The sequence below is a fragment of the Barbus barbus genome, assembly GCF_936440315.1.
Source record: "Barbus barbus genome assembly, chromosome: 9".
NCBI lineage: Eukaryota > Metazoa > Chordata > Actinopteri > Cypriniformes > Cyprinidae > Barbus > Barbus barbus.
Genome location: NC_136737.1, coordinates 16,844,386 through 16,865,433, shown reverse-complemented (window position 1 = coordinate 16,865,433; position 21,048 = coordinate 16,844,386). Strand labels below are relative to the sequence as shown.

The following is a 21,048-nucleotide window of genomic DNA, read 5'->3' as shown; positions in this document are numbered from 1 at the left end:
ATTTTTATTTGTTTCTAAACTGTAATTCTTGGCTCTTTGATGTGTATTTTTTTCTTGCCACATTTATTTATGAAATGAAATGCATTTTGGACTTTATATCATCTTCAAGAAATGTCAAAATCTTGGTCTTAAATATGTGTTTCTTAACATTTTATTTAGCTTTTTGTCTGTGTAAGAAGTGTGGTAAACTGTTTATTTGTTAAAATTATGAATGTAAACAAAAATACTAGTTTCAACGTATTTTATGAGGGAATTAAATATTTTAAAATCCATTTATTTGCTTAAAACGTGAATTTACTTTTTATTGTTTTAATTTTTAAACATTTAATTTAATTTTTAAAAAAATACTGGCGGTATATTTTATGTTATTTGTATCAGTAAACTAGTCATTTTTCAGTAAAACTGGAGGCGTGTCCGCTGCGCGGGAAAGGTGTGGCCTGACGTCACGGTAAACACTCGACGCGGAAGTGCGCGAGACGCACACAGATTTACCGACGCACCGAGATTCCGCGAAAACTTGCATTCATTTAAAAATGTATATATTTGAGCCGTTCCCGCGGTAACTTATTACAACTTCACCTTCAACACACCGTCAACCATGACGAATACCAATTTACAGGTAACTTAAGAGACTTTACAAGCGAGATATGACAGCGGCTGTCATGCTGTTATATATGATTTGTGAATTATTGTTATACTTGTTATGATTTGTCTGCTCTGTTTAAACGTATGCTTTGACAGCATAAAGTCTAAAATATAATTATGTTGTTTAGAATATATGTGTTGTTTAACCGATAAACATGAATGTTTTCGTTATATTTAGGTGGCTTGTTTATTATTTTTGATACATAACTGTTACATACATATAAGAAAGTGCTTCTTGATTTATTTGCCACATTGTAAAGGTTTTTTTTTTAGCTCCTGTCTGGTACGCTTTTTTAAATCTCCTTTATGTATTCATTAGCCTGTCCTAAAACTGGTTTAACCAGTTGTCCGTACATTACACCACACTATAACATCTTCTTATTTAACACAGACAGTCCAAGACAGATGAATTCAAGATTTTAAATATTTAAACAACCTGATCAAGTCATCTAGCTATATATGGGAGTTTATGTAACTACAGACAATCTATTATTTTATTTTTGTCTGAAACATTTTAAATTTCACATATTATTTTGCAATTATTTTATTTATGTTATTTGCAAAGTGTGAAATATAGTATGCCTTAGCAAGAATTTTTAATTTTTTTTCCTTTTTGAATGTCTCTTCTATATGTACTTGTGCACAATAGAAAGCCATTGATTTGGCCAGCAGAGCCTCTGAGGAGGACAAGGCCAAAAACTATGAGGAAGCTCTGCGCCTCTATAAGCATGCAGTCAACTATTTTCTTCATGCGGTAAAATGTAAGAAGCCATAAGCCACTATTTATAAACTTCACTTAGATTTCACATGCAATTTTTGTAAATATATTTTATTTTTATTTATATTTAAACATTATATATTCATTTGAAACTGTTTAAATTAATAGTATATTAATATATTATAAATTATTAATAATATATGATACATTATTAATAGATAATAATAAAACATTACCTGTTTATTTATAATATTAATTAAGTATAATATTTCATATAAAGATCCATATATATATATGTGTATATGAGTTAACATACGATATACACACATAATAATATTGTATTTTTTAATTGCATTATTTACATGAGCCCATATGTATTCTTTTATATATATATAGTTATTTTTGGGCTTTTTATGCCTTTATTAGATAGGACAGTAGTAGAGAGCAGACAGGAAAGCATTGGGTGGAGAGAGGGGGCAGGATCAGCAAAGGACATCGAGACGGGATTCGAACTCGAGTCGCCGTGAGCACAGTTGCGCTATATGTTGGTGCACTAAAAACAAGGCTATTGGCGCCGACTGCCCATATGCATAATATAATATATATATTATTAATATCCTTTATTAAATGCAATTTAGTGAGAAAAAAATCCTGAAAAAAAATAATAGTGGCACTTTTTAATATCTTAATAGTTTTTTGAATGTATTTTTATTTAATTACTTATTTTCTTATTTATTTATATTGTATTTCATATCTTAAATGTATTTGATTCACTATTAAATGCTGTTTATTGAGCATGAACAATAAATGGCACATGTTTTATTATTTTGATATTTTATAGTGCAGGCAATTATCTTTATTTATAATATGAATATTTAAATGATTATTATAAATTAATTATTTAATATATTTAAATTGTATTTATATATATATTTATTTATTTAAATTATTTGTATTCTATAAATTGTCTTTTATATCTTAAATGTATTCAATGCAGTTCATTGAGCAAAAATCCATAACCTGATTATGGAATATGTTTTATTATTATTGTGATGTTTTATGGTGCAGATGAAACTCAGGGTGAAATGGCCAAGCAGAGCATCAGAGCGAAGTGTGCTGATTATCTAGACCGAGCGGAGCAGCTCAAGCAGTACCTGAAGAAGAAAGAGAGCGCACCGCCCTCCAAACCTGTCAAAGTTCCCCAGTCTGACAATAAAGGGTGAGAGGATCTACTTCCTGCTGAATCGACTAATCCACTTCCTATTACACGGAGTAAAGACTATGACCATATTTCATCTTATGCAGGACTGACAGTGATGACGGTGATGCAGAAAAAAAGAAATTCCAAAGTCAACTCCAAGGTACAACCTTTTGTCTTTAACAGACTTTATTAAAGAAGCCACAACAGGAGAAAAAAAAACATGGATTTTCATACTTCCCAGGTGCTATTGTCATGGAGAAACCCAACATTAAGTGGGACGATGTTGCTGGTTTGGAAGGAGCCAAAGAGGCCCTTAAAGAAGCGGTCATCCTGCCAATCAAATTCCCTCATCTTTTCACTGGTATGATAGGTTACTTGTGTTAATATGTCTGAAAATGTCTTCTGAAGTGTTCTGAAGCTCATCACTATCCGTAGGGAAACGCACTCCGTGGAGAGGGATTCTGCTCTTCGGTCCTCCAGGAACGGGAAAGTCCTACCTTGCTAAAGCAGTGGCTACCGAGGCCAACAACTCCACCTTCTTCTCCATCTCGTCATCAGACCTGGTGTCCAAGTGGCTGGGAGAGAGCGAGAAGTGAGTGCTCCTCAAATGTTAAGTGGGAATATATTATATATTATTTTATGTCACATTAAAATGTTTGTTGTTAATTCTGTTTGTTGTTGTCTGTTAGGTTAGTGAAGAATCTGTTCAGTTTGGCTCGGGAGCACAAGCCTTCAATCATCTTCATCGATGAGATCGACTCCATGTGCGGCTCCAGAAACGAGAACGAGAGCGAAGCGGCCCGCAGGATCAAGACTGAGTTTCTGGTCCAGATGCAAGGTAAATGCAAAGCTAGTGATAGCTTTGTCGCAAGAGCAAATTTGGCGCTGTCTGACTCTCATTTGGCAGGGTTGCCATAGTTTTGAAAATGTGAGTTTTTTTTATTTTTATTTTCTTATGTAGGTTCAATTCCCATTTAGTGTTAATGGTTCAGAAATAGTTTTTATTTTGTTTATATCTAAATGCTATGTATGTATGTATTTATGTATTTAGATATTATATTAACATAATCCATCGATCCATTCTCTAAACCACTTATCCTCTGTTGGGTTGCTGAAGTATGGAAGCCTGTTTCTGTCACTGAATAAAAAATCAAAAAGGTAATTGCGACTTTTTATCTCACAATTCGGAGATAATTTTTTTCTCAGAATTGTGAGATTTAAATCGCAGTTATGATTAAGTCAGAATTGTGAGATATAATATCAGAATATGGCAATTTTTTTCTTTTGTATCTCCCAATTCAGACTTTTTTCCGCAATTGCGAGTTTGTATCTCCCAATTCTGACTTTTTTTCCACAATTGCGAGTTTGTATCTCACAATTCTGACTTTTTTTCCACAATTGCGAGTTTGTATCTCACTATTCTGACTTTTTTTCCGCAATTGTGAGTTTGTATCTCACAATTCTGACTTTTTTTCCGCAATTGCGAGTTTGTATCTCACAATTCTGACTTTTTTCCCGCAATTGCGAGTTTGTATCTCAGTTCGGACTTTTTTCCCGCAATTGCAAGTTTGTATCTCACAGTTCTGACTTTTTTTCCACATTGCGAGTTTGTATCTCACAATTCTGACTTTTTTCCACAATTGCGAGTTTGTATCTCACAGTTCTGACTTTGAATTTTTTTCCACAATTGCAAGTTTGTATCTCACAATTCTGACTTTTTTTCCACAATTGCGAGTTTGTATCTCACAGTTCTGACTTTGAATTTTTTTCCACAATTGCAAGTTTGTATCTCACAATTCTGACTTTTTTTCCACAATTGCGAGTTTGTATCTCACAATTCTGACTTTTTTCCCGCAATTGCGAGTTTGTATCTCACAATTCTGACTTTTTTCCCGCAATTGCGAGTTTGTATCTCAGTTCTGACTTTTTTCCCGCAATTACAAGTTTGTATCTCACAGTTCGGACTTTTTTCCGCAATTGCGAGTTTGTATCTCACAGTTCTAACTTTTTTCCCGCAATTGCGAGTTTGTATCTCACAATTCTGACTTTTTTTCCACAATTGCGAGTTTGTGTCTCACAATTCTGACTTTTTTTCCACAATTGCGAGTTTGTGTCTCACAGTTCTGACTTTTTTTCCACATTGCGAGTTTGTATCTCACAATTCAGACTTTTTTTCCACATTGCGAGTTTGTATCTCACAATTCTGACTTTTTTTCCACAATTGCGAGTTTGTATCTCACAGTTCTGACTTTGAATTTTTTTCCACAATTGCAAGTTTGTATCTCACAATTCTGACTTTTTTTCCACAATTGCGAGTTTGTATCTCAGTTCTGACTTTTTTTCCGCAATTACGAGTTTGTATCTCACAGTTCGGATTTTTTTTCTGCAATTGCGAGTTTGTATCTCACAGTTCAGACTTTTCCGCAATTGCAAGTTTGTATCTCAGTTCTTACTTTTTTTCCACAATTGCGAGTTTGTATCTCAAAATTCTGACTTTTTTTCCACATTGCGAGTTTGTATTTCACAATTCTGACTTTTTTCCACAATTGCAAGTTTGTATCTCACAATTCTGACTTTTTTTCCACAATTGCGAGTTTGTATCTCACAGTTCTGACTTTGAATTTTTTTCCACAATTGCAAGTTTGTATCTCACAATTCTGACTTTTTTTCCACAATTGCGAGTTTGTATCTCAGTTCTGACTTTTTTTCCGCAATTGCAAGTTTGTATCTCACAGCTCGGATTTTTTTTCTGCAATTGCGAGTTTGTATCTCACAATTCTGACTTTTTTTCCACATTGCGAGTTTGTATCTCACAATTCAGACTTTTTTTCCACATTGCGAGTTTGTATCTCACAATTCTGACTTTTTTTCCACAATTGCGAGTTTGTATCTCACAGTTCTGACTTTGAATTTTTTTCCACAATTGCAAGTTTGTATCTCACAATTCTGACTTTTTTTCCACAATTGCGAGTTTGTATCTCAGTTCTGACTTTTTTTCCGCAATTGCAAGTTTGTATCTCACAGCTCGGATTTTTTTTCTGCAATTGCGAGTTTGTATCTCACAGTTCTGACTTTGAATTTTTTTCCACAATTGCAAGTTTGTATCTCACAATTCTGACTTTTTTTCCACAATTGCAAGTTTGTATCTCAGTTCTGACTTTTTTTCCGCAATTGCAAGTTTGTATCTCACAGCTCGGATTTTTTTTCTGCAATTGCGAGTTTGTATCTCACAATTCTGACTTTTTTTCCACAATTGCGAGTTTGTATTTCAGTTCTGACTTTTTTTCCACATTGCGAGTTTGTATCTCACAATTCTGACTTTTTTTCCACAATTGCGAGTTTGTATCTCAGTTCTGACTTTTTTTCCGCAATTGCGAGTTTGTATCTCACAGTTCTGACTTTGAATTTTTTTCCACAATTGCAAGTTTGTATCTCACAATTCTGACTTTTTTTCCACAATTGCGAGTTTGTATTTCAGTTCTGACTTTTTTTCCACATTGCGAGTTTGTATCTCACAATTCTGACTTTTTTTCCACAATTGCGAGTTTGTATCTCAGTTCTGACTTTTTTTCCACAATTGCGAGTTTGTATCTCACAGTTCTGACTTTGAATTTTTTTCCACAATTGCAAGTTTGTATCTCACAATTCTGACTTTTTTTCCACAATTGCGAGTTTGTATCTCAGTTCTGACTTTTTTTCCGCAATTGCGAGTTTGTATCTCACAGCTCTGATTTTTTTTCTGCAATTGCGAGTTTGTATCTCACAGTTCTGACTTTTTTTCTGCAATTGCGAGTTTGTATCTCACAATTCTGACTTTTTTTCCACAATTGCGAGTTTGTATCTCAGTTCTGACTTTTTTTCCGCAATTGCGAGTTTGTATCTCACAGCTCTGATTTTTTTTCTGCAATTGCGAGTTTGTATCTCAAAATTCAGACTTTTTTTCCACAATTGCGAGTTTGTATCTCACAGTTATGACTTTTTTTCTGCAATTGCGAGTTTGTATCTCAAAATTCAGACTTTTTTTCCACAATTGCGAGTTTGTATCTCACAGTTATGACTTTTTTTCTGCAATTGTGCGTTTGTATCTCACAGTTCTGACTTTGAATTTTTTTCCACAATTGCAAGTTTGTATCTCACAATTCTGACTTTTTTTCCACAATTGCGAGTTTGTATCTCAGTTCTGACTTTTTTTCCGCAATTGCGAGTTTGTATCTCACAGTTCGGATTTTTTTTCTGCAATTGCGAGTTTGTATCTCACAATTCGGACTTTTTTTCTGCAATTGCGAGTTTGTATCTCACAGTTCAGACTTTTCTGCAATTGCAAGTTTGTATCTCAGTTCTGACTTTTTTTCCACAATTGCGAGTTTGTATCTCACAATTCAGACTTTTTTTCCACAATTGCGAGTTTGTATCTCACAATTCAGACTTTTTTTCCACATTGCGAGTTTGTATCTCACAATTCAGACTTTTTTTCCACATTGCGAGTTTGTATCTCACAGTTCTGACTTTGAATTTTTTTCCACAATTGCAAGTTTGTATCTCACAATTCTGACTTTTTTTCCACAATTGCGAGTTTGTATCTCAGTTCTGACTTTTTTTCCGCAATTGCGAGTTTGTATCTCACAGCTCTGATTTTTTTTCTGCAATTGCGAGTTTGTATCTCACAATTCGGACTTTGACTTTTTTTTCACAATTGCAAGTTTGTATCTCACAATTCTGACTTTTTTTCCACATTGCGAGTTTGTATCTCACAATTCAGACTTTTTTTCCACAATTGCGAGTTTGTATCTCAGTTCTGACTTTTTTTCCGCAATTGCGAGTTTGTATCTCACAGTTCGGATTTTTTTTCTGCAATTGCGAGTTTGTATCTCACAGTTCAGACTTTTCTGCAATTGCAAGTTTGTATCTCAGTTCTGACTTTTTTTCCACAATTGCGAGTTTGTATCTCAAAATTCAGACTTTTTTTCCACATTGCGAGTTTGTATCTCACAATTCCGACTTTTTTCCGCAATTGTGAGTTTGTATCTCAAAGTTATGACTTCTTTTCTGCAATTGTGCGTTTGTATCTCACAGTTCGGACTTTTTTTCTGCAATTGCGAGTTTGTATCTCACAGTTCGGACTTTTTTTCTGCAATTGTGCGTTTGTATCTCACAGTTCTGACTTTTTTTCCACAATTGCGAGTTTGTATCTCACAATTCAGACTTTTTTTCCACATTGCGAGTTTGTATCTCACAGTTCTGACTTTGAATTTTTTTCCACAATTGCAAGTTTGTATCTCACAATTCTGACTTTTTTTCCACAATTGCGAGTTTGTATCTCAGTTCTGACTTTTTTTCCGCAATTGCGAGTTTGTATCTCACAGCTCGGATTTTTTTTCTGCAATTGCGAGTTTGTATCTCACAATTCGGACTTTGACTTTTTTTTCACAATTGCAAGTTTGTATCTCACAATTCTGACTTTTTTTCCACAATTGCGAGTTTGTATCTCACAATTCAGACTTTTTTTCCACATTGCGAGTTTGTATCTCACAATTCAGACTTTTTTTCCACATTGCGAGTTTGTATCTCACAATTCAGACTTTTTTTCCACAATTGCGAGTTTGTATCTCACAATTCAGACTTTTTTTCCACATTGCGAGTTTGTATCTCACAGTTCTGACTTTGAATTTTTTTCCACAATTGCAAGTTTGTATCTCACAATTCTGACTTTTTTTCCACAATTGCGAGTTTGTATCTCAGTTCTGACTTTTTTTCCGCAATTGCGAGTTTGTATCTCACAGCTCGGATTTTTTTTCTGCAATTGCGAGTTTGTATCTCACAATTCGGACTTTGACTTTTTTTTCACAATTGCAAGTTTGTATCTCACAATTCTGACTTTTTTTCCACATTGCGAGTTTGTATCTCACAATTCAGACTTTTTTTCCACATTGCGAGTTTGTATCTCACAGTTCTGACTTTGAATTTTTTTCCACAATTGCAAGTTTGTATCACACAATTCTGACTTTTTTTCCACAATTGCGAGTTTGTATCTCAGTTCTGACTTTTTTTCCGCAATTGCGAGTTTGTATCTCACAGCTCGGATTTTTTTTCTGCAATTGCGAGTTTGTATCTCACAATTCGGACTTTGACTTTTTTTTCACAATTGCGAGTTTGTATCTCACAGTTCTGACTTTGAATTTTTTTCCACAATTGCGAGTTTGTATCTCACAGTTCTGACTTTTTTCCACAATTGCGAGTTTGTATCTCACAATTCTGACTTTTTTCCACAATTGCGAGTTTGTATCTCAGTTCTGACTTTTTTTGCAATTTTTGCTTGTATCTGAAAGTTCTGACTTTTTTTCTGAATTATTATTATGTATATTATATTTTATCACATTAAAGTCAACATTTTAGTTATACTTTTGTTAAAAAAAACATTTCAGTTTTGTTTGTGTTCATAATAGCTTTCAATATTATAATGTTATTCTAAATGCTATACAATTATTGTGAATTAATAATATTTTCCAGATAAATTTTAATAATTTCTTCATATTCTTCTTTCTAATTATTGTTTTATATACAGTATAATATTACAAAAACGTAATAATGTTATAAAATATTGTCTTATTTTTATTTAATAATTTTGTTAGTAGTTGTTGGTTTTTTTTAGCTGTTTTTGTCTTCATAATAGTTTTCATTATTTATTATATTATTGATTATAAACACAATTTTCTCATTCTCGCAGGCGTAGGAAACGACAATGAAGGAATTCTGGTCCTTGGAGCGACAAACATCCCCTGGACGCTGGATTCTGCAATCAGGAGAAGGTGGGTCATGCAAATCCACACAAATTCTCATGTCTTGAAACGTCTATATAGGCATTGGTTTATTATTGTCTCATGGTTATAGGTTTGAAAAGCGCATCTACATCCCTCTTCCCGAGCAGCACGCTCGCTCCGCCATGTTCAAGCTGCACCTCGGCTCCACTCCCAATAGCCTCAATGAAGATGATTTCATAACTCTTGGGAAGAAGACTGGCGGCTACTCGGGTGCTGACATCAGCATCGTCGTTCGTGACGCCCTCATGCAGCCCATCCGCAAAGTTCAGTCTGCGTCCCACTTCAAAAAGGTACGGAATTACATTTGTATGGAAGCTTGTTTCTGCCACGGGATTCAAAAAAGGTAATTACGACTTTTTATCTTGGATTTCTGAGGTTTTCTCACAGAATTGTGAGAAAAAAGTTGGATTTATGAGATAGAAAAAGTTTATACCTTAAAATTCTGACTTTTTTTTTTCTCTCTGAATTCTTGTATCTCACAATTCTGAGTTTATATCTCGTGATTCTGGGAAAAAAGTCTAAATTGTGAGAGAAAATTACCTTTAAACCTTTACCTTTAATTACCTTTACCTTTAATTACCTTCACGATTACTTTTTTTTATCCCATGGCAGAAATAGGCTTCCAAATTCTGTTCTTTTTTCTGCCACAGAATAAAAAAAAATAATTAAATAATAAAAAAAAAATTTGCGAGTTTTTATCTCATAAGTCTGACTCTCTTTTTTTTCTGACATTTCCAACATTTAGTATATTCTGTGGAGTTTATATCTCACAATTCAGACTTCATATCTTGCAGCTCTGAGTTTATAGGTTGCAATTCTGAATTTATTTATTTTTTTAAAGTCAGAATTGCGAGATTGAGTGCAAGAAAAAAAGTTTATATTCTACAACTCTGACATTTTTTTTTCTCAAAATTGCGTGAAAAGTCAGAATTGTGAGATAAAAAGTTTTATTTTCTATTTGTATTTATTTATTTCTATTTTTATTTTTTATCCCATGGCGGAAACAAGCTACCATATTCTGTTCTTTTTTCTGCCATGGAATAAAAAATAAATAATAATTTCAACTTTATATTTAAACTTTTTCATATCTTGTAATTCTGAATTTATATATATATATATATATATATATATATATATATATATATATATATATATATATATATATATATATATATATATATATATATATATATATATATATATATATATATATATATATATAAGTCTCAGTTGTGAGATTAAAAAGTCATAATTACTTTTTTTTATCCCATGGTGGAAGCAAGCTTGCATAGGTTTGCGTGCCTAGTAAAGTGTCTAATCGAGCTGAATCCGTCCCCTCATGTCTGTTTTAACAGGTCAGAGGAAAGGCATGGAACAACCCAGATGTTGTGGTGGATGACCTCTTAACGCCCTGCTCTCCAAACGACCCAGGCGCAATCCACATGACCTGGGTGGATGTAGCGAGCGATAAACTCCTGGAGCCGATAGTCAGCTTGGTAAGTTTGCAACTAGTGGAGGAAAAAAGCTAAATTCCTCGAGCTTGTTTTGATCTTCTTGTCTGTGTGTCTCAGGAGGACATGTTGAGGTCACTGGAGAGAACCAAGCCCACTGTGAACGAGGAGGATCTGGAGAAGCTGAAGAAGTTCACTGAGGACTTTGGCCAGGAGGGATGAATATTTGCAGGATTCGCGTAGCATTTTATATTTTTCCATCATGTTTACAAAGCTCCTTCTCCATATTTTATTTTTCAAAATCTTTGGTCAGTCTTTCAGAGATTTATTTTTGGGAGGTGTAACAATTTTGTGAGCCTTAATATTATCCTGAACATAACCAATCAGATCAGATATCCATTCATTATTACTAAAAATCCTCTTGATTTTAAATGGTTTGTTGCAAATGGGTCATAATATGTTTACTTTGACTTTTGAGAGAGCTAAAAAAAAAAAAAAAGGGTATTTGTTAAGTTGCTCACTTGTGCCTCAATGTCTGGTTATCTACCTCATTGCCAAAAGACATAAAAACGACTAGTCTTACAACCACTAACAATGAAGTTAATAAATATCTTGGGACCAGAATCAAAGACAACCAATGAGCTGTGAAAAAGTGTTTACAAATATGTGAATGTTTTGGGTGTGCAGACCTCTTTCTTGGTCGCCTTTGAAGCGTTTGTTTTTCTACTTTCGTCTGTAAATAAAATGTTTAAACTATCTCTAATCGCGTGATTCTGCTCTTTGTGGTTTTCTTGTCTTATTCCGTTTTTACTTTCATCTAACGCCTATAATATACACTGCTTGAAAGTAATCGCAAGCAGACAAATAATAACACTGAACAGCAGGTGGCGCCCTTACACAGTGACGCAGCGAAATTCAGGAACGTAACTTGCGTGAGCACGTTCTTTTATTCACGCCATGTGACCTTATCCACTGCTGGAGCCTATAAAAACGCTGTTTTTTTATGTTGCTGTGTTTATTATAAACAATTGCAAACTAAAACGTAATGAATGAACTGACCCAAAGAATCACAAGACATCTTATTTTAATAGTTTATAAATAACACCAATGATTATGTTGGTATATATTAACATGTAAATTGTGCTTTTTTTAGGTTCAAACAGCAAAGCAATTAAGAAAAACAGATATAAGCAATAAAGTATGGTGTCAGATGAAAAATGTCATTTTTCTAAATCACTGGTCCATTACACTCAGTCACAAACATTTAAAAACAAAGGACCGGAGTTCAACTAAACCATGACCTGAAATCCACTGATACATCTTGTATGCATTAAACATTTACGATTATTATCACTTATATACTCGTGATTATACCCATGTAAACACAACAAAGTCAAAGTACAGTAAAGAACAAATCATTACATAATTGTGTAAATCTAACCGATCACGTCGATCTGACTTTTCCCTGAAGTTTCCCTTATCACATCCCATCACAAACATTTTGAATAATGTTTTACATTTTGTATCAACTCGCAAGAGAAATAAAATACACAAAATTAGAGACCAAGACAAAATCAATCACATTTTTCAAAGTAAATAAATCTCAAAGTGTCCACAAAAAAGGGAAAAATACACACTTGAGTATAAATAAAATGAGTTAAAAGAAGGCCGCCACAAAAAAACAAAGGAAAGAAAGGAAAATAACTTTTAGAAAAGGTGTGGTAGATTTGAAAACGCACTCTTTACTCGTTCCTGGATTACATCACAATTACTGTCACAGTATTAATTATGTATCGTCATCAGTATCATTACGGGTTTTCATGTCAAATTAGATTTAAATGAATATTTTGCACAAAAATGAAAATTCTGTCATTATTTACTCACCCTCAAATTTCTTGAAATCACATGATTTTTATAGACATTTAACAAAATGTTCAGGCTGCTGTTTGCCATACAATAACAACTGATATTTTAGTTTTGAAGATATTTCTGCCAAAGTATTTTTTTTCCATCAATTAAAAAATAAAAACAAAACATGATTTTTTATATATATATATATATATATATATATTCATATCTCGGTTTTGTTTTTTAATTGATGAAACAGATGTGTGTGTGTCTTTTTACAGATAAAAAAAAACCAACAAAAAAATTACAACTGAATTTTCATTTTTGAGAGAACTATTCCTTTTAACCCAGACGGTCACAAACATATTTAAGTCAACAGAATTTTGGCTTTGCAGCTGCAAACAACACTGAAAACAGTTTCTTTTCTAATTAGAAATAACAGAAAAAACTACTTGCCTAGCATTCATTTCATCAAGGCCTGTGTCATTTCTTCACAGGGCATCATTAGTACAAAATCGACACATTTTTAGACTCAACAAGACACTTTGTGCTGCTAAACAGCGGCTGATCTATATATATATATCTCACTGATTTTCCTTATCTTAAGTCCAGCCGCCAATATTTTAGTGTATATCTTTGTATCCTACAGATTAAATTTGCAAAGCAAACATGTTTGTTGGTGCCTAATCAAAAGTACATAAGCTTTGGTACAAAGACAAATACAGAAAAGTAAGCGAATATTCACCCAGCCCGGCTACATTATCAGACCTGCGCATTACAAGGTGTAAAGGCAAAGTTAAAACAACACAGGAAGGGTTTCCCGTGCTGTAGGTCAGGTGGGGTTGGGCTGGGTTCACACAAACACATTAGAATACGGAAAACAGGGAGCCAAGGGCCAATCCTGTCGCAGCACCGGCCAGCATTCCCAGAGCAACGTCACCTGTGTCGTCACGCCGGCGCTCCTGCACGATCACGTGGTTGACACCAGGTGCGTATCCGCCTGATGGACACCAATAAACAAACGTCAATCAAACTACATAAAGGTTATATGTAAAAAGTCAACAAACTTCCTGTTACCTTGATAATGATATGGGTAGGCAACTGCATACTGCTGGCCATCTGCGGAATAGACCATCTGTGTGGCATAAGGTGGAGGATGAGGAACATAACCGCCATATCCATCAGGATAGAAAACCTAGATGAAAATCAGGGATGCATGATTTATAAGTTCCTTTTTTTAATTTAAATTGTATAAATATATAGTTTTAAATTGTTTCCTAGATGCTCATAACTTTTAAATATAGAATATTTCTATTACTTCTTTTCTCATATTCAATTACATATGAAATTATCTGTACTGTAATTTAAATTATTGCATTATAATTTGTAAAAATTATTCTTATCTTACATTTTAAAAAATATATTTTTTTTCAGAGCATTTACTTTTTAATCATGCATGGTAATTTCCCCTATTTTTATATTCAAATTATTTGTTTAAATTTATTGTATTTATTTATTTATTTATCGCTTTTTGCTACATTTATTCAAATTTAATGACTTTTAAAAAATAATTATAACACTTTATTAAATTATTTAAAATTCTATCATAAAACAACTTTTTCTTTTTTATTTATTATATATTTTCTTTAGTTCTTTAATTACATTTTACAAATTTTAATCATTATAAAAGTTATTTATTAAATTACAACACAATTATTTCATTTTACCAATACTTCTTTATTATTGGCTCTGAAATATTTAAAATTTTAATTGTACATGCTCATTCTACACACACACATATACACACACACAGTCAGGTCCATAAATATTGGGACATCGACACAATTCTAACATTTTTGGCTCTATACACCACCACAATGGATTTCAAATGAAACAAACAAGATGTGCTTTAACTGCAGACTGTCAGCTTTAATTTGAGAGTATTTAAGTTTAAGTTAAGTTAACAACTTTATTAATCCCACAAGGGGCAATTCAAGTAGGGTAGCAGCATCACACAGCAAACACAAGACATCACATAGAAGATACAAAAAAATAAATAGAAAAAAAAAAAAAAAAAACACGACATTCTTCATAATTCATCCAAATCAGGTGAACGGTGTAGGAATTACAACAGTTTGCATATGTGCCTCCCACTTGTTAAGGGACCAAAAGTAATGGGACAGAATAATAATCATAAATCAAACTTTCACTTCTTAATACTTGGTTGCAAATCCTTTGCAGTCAATTACAGCCTGAAGTCTGGAACGCATAGACATCACCAGACGCTGGGTTTCATCCCTGGTGATGCTCTGCCAGGCCTCTACTGCAACCGTCTGCAGTTCCTGCTTGTCCTTGGGGCATTTTCCCTTCAGTTTTGTCTTCAGCAAGTGAAATGCATGCTCAATTGGATTCAGGTCAGGTGATTGACTTGGCCATTGCATAACAGTCCACTTCTTTCCCTTCAAAAACTCTTTGGTTGCTTTTGCAGTATGCTTTGGGTCATTGTCCATCTGCACTGTGAAGCGCCGTCCAGTGAGTTCTGAAGCATTTGGCTGAATATGAGAAGATAATATTGCCCGAAACACTTCAGAATTCATCCTGCTGCTTTTGTCAGCAGTCACATCATCAATAAATACAAGAGAACCAGTTCCACTGGCAGTCATACATGCCCACACCATGACACTACCACCACCATGCTTCACTGATGAGGTGGTAAGCTTAGGATCATGAGCAGTTCCTTTCCTTCTCCATACTCTTCTCTTCCCATCACTCTGGTACAAGTTGATCTGGCCAACTGTTGTGAAGGGTGTTTTCTTCACCAGGGAAAGAATTCTTCGGTCATCCACCACAGTTGTTTTCCGTGGTCTTCCGGGTCTTTTGGTGTTGCTGAGCTCACCGGTGCGTTCCTTCTTTTTAAGAATGTTCCAAACAGTTGTTTTGGCCACGCCTAATGTTTTTGCTATCTCTCTGATGGGTTTGTTTTGTTTTTTCAGCCTAATGATGGCTTGCTTCACTGATAGTGACAGCTCTTTGGATCTCATCTTGACCGTTGACAGCAACAGATTCCAAATGCAAATAGCACACTTGAAATGAACTCTGGACCTTTTATCTGCTCATTGTAATTGGGATAATGAGGGAATAACACACACCTGGCTATGGAACAGCTGAGAAGCCAATTGTCCCATTACTTTTGGTCCCTTAACAAGTGGGAGGCACATATGCAAACTGTTGTAATTCCTACACCATTCACCTGATTTGGATGTAAATACCCTCAAATTAAAGCTGACAGTCTGCAGTTAAAGCACATCTTGTTTGTTTCATTTGAAATCCATTGTGGTGGTGTATAGAGCCAAAAATGTTAGAATTGTGTCGTTGTCCCAATATTTATGGACCTGTCTGTCTGTATATATGTATATGTATATATATATATATATATATATATATATATATATATATATATATATATATATATATATATATATATATATATGAATGTGGAGTTATGTTTAATTAAATTTTAATTACTGTTAATAATTCTAAAATGGAAATTTTATTTCTAATGTACAAATTATATTATGATTAAATTATAAAATTTAAATATAAATTTTTAAATGTATTATACATTTCTGTTAGAAGTTATAATATTTATCACATTTAATGAATTCTAATAAAAAAATATATAAATTTTAAATAATGTTGATTTAAAAAAAAAAAAAAAAAAAAATGTAGAATTAGAATATTAGCCAAAACATGAAAATAACAGTCGGAAAACAATCTATATTAGTGTCCTGTTTTGATCAGATGAACTAATTAAAACTGAAAGTATAATTTGAAGCAGTGTTTTATTGATAACATTCTTTTTATAGCAGCCAATATATTTTCAAGCATCGCTTGTAAACGTACTCCAACCTCAATTGTTCTTCCTGGTTAAACAAGTTTATAATCAAACAGAAATGACAAAGTCAACATCTAAAAAGTGTTTTAAAACTCATGCAGCAACATAAGCTAGATATCCAAGTAAAATAAAATATTACTTTTTGTAGTAATCAACATGTGTCATTTTCCTTTAAATGTATTACCTGCGGAGTTGGGTTTAATTCAGAATAGGGTGGAGGAGCTGATGCTACGACGTCCTCGGCAAAACCGACCTGAGGAGGCGGCACAATCTACAAAACACACCAAGCCATGTCAGCAAATGCGTCTGTGATGCTTCTGAAATCAGCTCCAGAAGCTGCGCTACTGGAAAGTTTAAATGTGAAAGTATTTTCCCACTCAGATTGCATTTGTGTAACTCACAGTGTTGAGTCTGGCGTCCTGAAGTGCCATGGTCCAAGCCCTGTGCCAAAATACATAGAGTTAGTATCAAAACAACTGAATTTTGAAGAACACGTAAATAATAATAGAAAATTTGACTCACAAAGCATCGTCTGCACTGTCTGCACAGACGCTGATGATCCGACCGTCCCGGCAGACGATCTGCAGGAGGGAGTCTTTGCCTTTGCCCTCAGGTGGCGTGAGCTCTGGAAATAAATAATGGAGGATGAAGAACAGCAAAAACAACACATGAGGACTTTTCCAAGTTGCTTATTATTTACTTTTTCCTTCCTCTGTTGGTCTAACGACTTGGAAAAACCTGTCAAGTACCACATAAGAAGGCACTTTTAAGGTTTTCGCATATTTCGCGGTTCAAAAGCAGAAGGAAATACGGCAGATGAAGACTGAAGTGCGGATCACACCCACCTCTACATGCGCTGGTGTTGCGGATGTTAATGCAGTCCACCTTCATGTGGATCTCATCTTCCATGTCCCGCCGCTGCTGGTCATCGTAGAAGACCAGACGCCCATCTGACCAGAGGTCAAACCAGTTCCTCTTCCAGCGCCGCAAGATGGTGCCTGATAGATTTCAGAATTACAATTTTAATGACTTCTTAAAATTCTAAAATTAAGTACAAGTTTTATTATATATATATATATATATATATATATATATATATATATATATATATATATATATATATATATATATATATATATATACATACACACACACACACACACACACACACAGTATATATATGTGTGTGTGTGTGCGCGTGTGAGATACATTAGTGCTGTCAAACTATTAATCGCATCCAAAGTAAAGGTTTGTTTACATAATATATGTGTACTGTGTATATTTATGATGTATATATAAAAATACAAACGCATGCATGTATATATTTCAGAAAAATGTTGTTTATATTAAATATATTTATACATAAAATAAAATATAAGAATATAAATATAAAAATGTATAAACGTGTAAATATTTTCAAAATATATACTGTATGTGTAAATATAGACAGTACACACACAAGAAAATAGCGATTAATCACGATTAATTGTTTGACAGCACTATTATAAATTATTATAAATGTATTAATTTCAAATATATAATATTAATTATAATTTATTTAGACAAAATAAGTTTAATATCAGCAATGTTTTAATTACCTTTTATAATTAAAAAATAAAAATCACATTATAAATTAATTAAATTATAAACTGTCTGCATATACATTTTATTTTTCATATTATGAATGTAGTATAAAATATTAAATAAAAAAAGACTACTTTTTAATGTAATCTGACCTCGATTGTTCAAGCAAGTTTAAGCAAACAAAAATAATGAAGTAATCATCTAAAAAGACATTTAACAAGATACAGCCTAGCTGCCTAGATAGTCAGATTACAAGGTTTTGAGACACAAAGTTCAGCAGTTTTTTTAACTTCCGTCTAAAAACTCATGACAAGACAACAAGAAGAGGACAGGAAACCATTACTGAATAAAAACTAATAGCAAAAACTGAAAAGCTTTTCAATTCAAACTCCAAGCTAAACATTTCGCACAACTGATTTATATTTCATGAGTTCCCAGAAAGAGCTTATAAATTATAAAAGTGCCATTTAAACTTTTATATGAATTACAAAACATGTTAAAATGCTCAAATTACACACCAAAACCAGGATTTTAAGGACATAAATAGGGGGTAATAAACACTCACTTTGTCTGTGCAGCCATCCGCTCTTCACAAACGCCATCCTCCAATACCTAAACATACAAAAATAATCCACTTAAAGCCTATCAACACTATTTTTATGTACAGAATACATGTACATGTAGATATTGCTTATGTTTTACAGTAAATATAGTTTAGCTGTTCAGTTTCAGAGTTAGCTTGCGCTCGCGGCGCCGTTGTGCAAAAAACGACGACAAACCGACGAAATAAACATCCAGAGATATCCCAAAACAACTAAAAACATGTCGAAACACTATACTTGTCATATTAATGCAATATTAAAGGGGTTAAATAAGTAAATCTACCCTCTTTCGGTGTGTTTACGTTTGAAGCGTGTGCGACTAGCAGAGTGACTTGAGCAGCATCTTCCTCTCAGCACGACTTTTATTAAGATACGCAGACTTTTATATACTTTACACGGTTTGTTTTGACCAGCTGTTATAGAACAGAGCGTTTTTAGGACAAATAATTCATATATTTAACATGTAGGGATCAAAGCAGGCATTCCTGAGAATATTACACTCAACTGAAACGTCATTCTTATTTTAGGTGCTTTTTACTTATTTCAGAGTGTTTCCAAAATAAATAATGTCTTTAAAAGTTACAATATGACGATATTATAATGATATTAATATAACGAGAAGGAGATTATAGCCTAACAATAAACTGTTGTATTATATTTAAAATTATGTATACATTGTTTACATAAAATGGAATATTTTAGAATATTAATTAATTTAATGTATATATATATATATATATATATATATATATATATATATATATACATACATACAGTATTATACAACACAATAATAATAATAATTGTTCTTTTTATTACTTTTTAATATATTTGTAACATTTTTTTCTTGACATATTTAATTTTCCTTTTTCAATACATTTTACCACATTTTTCTGTATATATATTTATTTATATAATAATTGTATGGTGCATTATATTAAATATTATAATATATTATTTCATATTTTTTTTAACAAGGTCTTTAAATAAAAAAAATTAAAAAGTTTCCTTTACCCTTTAATATTACAATTATTACACCCCCCATCCCACACACATATATAATATAAATGTGAAATATTATGAAATGTTATATTATAATTATATATATATTATATTAATATATATATATATATATATATATACAATTTTATTTTTTATCATATATTATATTTAAATTATATTACATTACATTATATTATATTATAAATCATAATATGACATTTCATAATATTTCACATTTTTTCTTAATAAATCAATTTTTTTTTTCCACATAAATTATAATTTTTTTTCTGTATATATATTTTTGTGACAAATACAATTTTATATGGGAGTTATTAATAAAAGTATCGCTTTAGTGTTTACTATATTTGCATGACTAGCATTTAAATTTTAATTAAGGAGATAATATATATTTTCACTATATAATACATAATAACATTTCATAACTTTCCTTTAAAAATATTCATAATTTTTCTGTATGCATCACATAGAAGTTTACATGGAAGTCATTAAGAAAACTCTTTGTGCACTTTGTGATCTTTATAAAAATGTCATGTTAGTAAACACTGAAAACAGTCAGATTAGATAGAATATTTTCTATCTATATATATTCTATCTTTTTCTATAAGTTGTTACTGTACAAGCACAGTAAACTATTTCTATAAAATATTGCACTACTGCTATTTTGCATAGAATACATTGTTCTATCAATACTTGCACACACTCATCCAGCTGTATTTATTTATTTATTACCACTGTTCTCACGTTTCTGCTGTTCATAATGTGTATATATAATCTGTAATCTATATAATCTACATTGCTCTGTTCATAATGTACATACAATCCCTACATTGCATTCCTATTTATATTCTGTATATACTCTGCTCAATACTGTATATAGCAATTCCACTGTACATTCTGTAAATCATATCTTCATTTACTCTGCACTTATATGTATATAAAACACTATATTCTTGCACTTCTGGTTAGATGCTAACTGCATTTCATTAGCTCTGTACTTGTACTCTGCATAAATGACAATAAAGTTGAATCTAATCTAATCTAATCTAATCTAATCTAATCTAATCTATTGCTCTCACCACTAGATGGAGCAGTTTCACTGGGAATTGGGTGCATTTCAAGTTCCTGCAAAGGAAAACGTGCATTACTGCAACATTTTTGCACAAACCCATGTATAGGTTGTCTTTTAAATTAAAAGTAACCAGCAAACTTCATATGAAGTTTTACGTTTGCATCTGCAGTCGCCGTGTTCCTCCATCACACTGC

At 32.6% G+C, this 21,048-nt stretch overlaps 2 protein-coding genes across 3 annotated transcripts; one reads left to right on the top strand and one right to left on the bottom strand.

Moving 5' to 3' along the window:
- The first annotated feature begins 452 nt into the window (after positions 1 to 452).
- On the top strand, positions 453 to 11,593 carry LOC306874822 (vacuolar protein sorting-associated protein 4B-like). 2 transcript variants are annotated; one of them, XM_079425093.1, is made up of 11 exons: positions 453 to 619; positions 1,295 to 1,406; positions 2,432 to 2,582; positions 2,669 to 2,724; positions 2,806 to 2,925; positions 3,000 to 3,156; positions 3,254 to 3,402; positions 9,289 to 9,370; positions 9,453 to 9,672; positions 10,738 to 10,878; positions 10,954 to 11,593. In XM_079425093.1, the coding sequence occupies exons 1-11, from the start codon at positions 599 to 601 to the stop codon at positions 11,053 to 11,055; spliced, it is 1,311 nt and encodes a 436-aa protein (XP_079281219.1). In that variant the 5' UTR covers positions 453 to 598; the 3' UTR covers positions 11,056 to 11,593. The 2 variants fall into 2 exon arrangements, with proteins under 2 accessions (XP_079281219.1, XP_079281220.1); XM_079425094.1 differs by lacking the exon at positions 1,295 to 1,406 and having other exon boundaries at positions 459 to 619; positions 10,954 to 11,592.
- Positions 11,594 to 12,993: 1,400 nt separating this feature from the next.
- On the bottom strand, positions 12,994 to 19,132 carry LOC306875362 (pleckstrin homology domain-containing family B member 2-like). Its single transcript, XM_079425871.1, has 8 exons — positions 19,046 to 19,132; positions 18,726 to 18,772; positions 17,422 to 17,574; positions 17,099 to 17,201; positions 16,978 to 17,017; positions 16,761 to 16,847; positions 13,759 to 13,876; positions 12,994 to 13,681 (listed from the first exon to the last, which is right to left on the bottom strand). The coding sequence occupies exons 2-8, from the start codon at positions 18,760 to 18,762 to the stop codon at positions 13,548 to 13,550; spliced, it is 672 nt and encodes a 223-aa protein (XP_079281997.1). The 5' UTR covers positions 18,763 to 18,772; positions 19,046 to 19,132; the 3' UTR covers positions 12,994 to 13,547.
- Between the last annotated feature and the right edge of the window lie 1,916 nt (positions 19,133 to 21,048).